Source organism: Arachis ipaensis, chromosome B03, assembly GCF_000816755.2.
Source record: "Arachis ipaensis cultivar K30076 chromosome B03, Araip1.1, whole genome shotgun sequence".
Classification (NCBI taxonomy): Eukaryota; Viridiplantae; Streptophyta; class Magnoliopsida; order Fabales; family Fabaceae; genus Arachis; species Arachis ipaensis.
Window position 1 is genome coordinate 6,109,202 of NC_029787.2, and position 1,115 is coordinate 6,110,316.

Sequence of the window (1,115 nt, forward strand, 5' to 3'; positions counted from 1 at the left end):
TTCCTTTGGAAATTATATTTATATCACTAAATGTTGTAGGCTACCTGATTCTTCTAATAGCGATTGTAAATACATCAAAACAGAAGATGCAGTGCCATTTTCAGATGGCCATTGGTTTTCGATATCAAAGTTATGAAAGACAGGTTCAAGGAAACGCCGCAAAGTTGTAGCCTCCCTCGCCACTTTGACCATATTATACAAGCAAACCTTTGACCAATACGTAGGATCTCTTGCAGTGTCCCTGTAAAAGAAGTGAGCGCACAACGGATGTTTGGATTCATGAATGCTGGAACCATGATCAAGGATGGAGAAAGAAGAGTAAAATAAACATACAGCATTGAGTCCAGGAACACTGAATTCAGGTTATCTTCCTTGACATTGTTGGAGTTAGATTGATGATTCATGTAATTCTCCAAAGTCACTGATATAATCTATTATATAAGCCAACCACCCAAACAAGAAACAAGACAGGAAGTCATCTGATTGAAGGGAGGAAAAAACAAAAGCTGTTGCAGCGAGTCCAAGGTAATCTTGAAATTCAATAGGCAAGTTTTGGTTGGAAGTTTAGAAAATAAATAAATGACAAACTGAATCACAATGTTGAAGACAACATTCCTTTCTCGTATATAACTGTTTGTATCATTGAGCAATAGCCAAGAGTCAAAGTATGGAAAATATACTCACATCATCGAAATCCATGGAAAGATGTGAGTGCTCACCCATGAAACGCACCTAGACATGGAAACATAGGGAAGAGAAAAATGTATGAACATGGGATGGTACAAATGACCTTAGGGAACTACCAAAAGGGTACCAAATGGTATTCAGGCATGAATAACTAACTCAAATGATTTAAATGGCTCCCTCTTATAACCATAAGTTCACCCCAAATATGTCCTACTCCTCCACAAAGAGTTGTGTGCATAAAAAATAGTTAAGGGGTGTGTTTCTTTTGTGTGCTACTATATCTTTAATAAATTTTCTTGTGTGTATTTTATGAAGAACAGTCCTAAATATATCGAACTATGGGAACGGAACAAGAATTAAGCAATTTCCAGAAGCAAAGGAAGAACCAAAGCAAGGAGCAGTACCATATAGGATAGAGCTTGTAGTCC

The 1,115-nt window shown here is 37.1% G+C and overlaps 1 protein-coding gene across 3 annotated transcripts in view; it reads right to left on the reverse strand.

The window, feature by feature from the left end:
- LOC107628990 (protein EFR3 homolog cmp44E) overlaps positions 1-1,115 on the reverse strand; it is an 8,415-nt gene that overhangs the window by 4,474 nt on the left and 2,826 nt on the right. For all 3 annotated transcript variants that reach the window (XM_016331650.2, XM_016331648.2, XM_021117916.1), the window contains 4 exons: positions 1,092-1,115; positions 685-732; positions 334-431; positions 45-241 (listed from right to left, as the gene is read on the reverse strand). The exon at positions 1,092-1,115 ends at the window's right edge or, in 1 of these variants, runs on beyond it. In XM_016331650.2, the coding sequence (XP_016187136.1) occupies positions 45-241; positions 334-431; positions 685-732; positions 1,092-1,115 (367 nt within the window). The remainder of the gene's footprint in view (positions 1-44; positions 242-333; positions 432-684; positions 733-1,091) is intronic.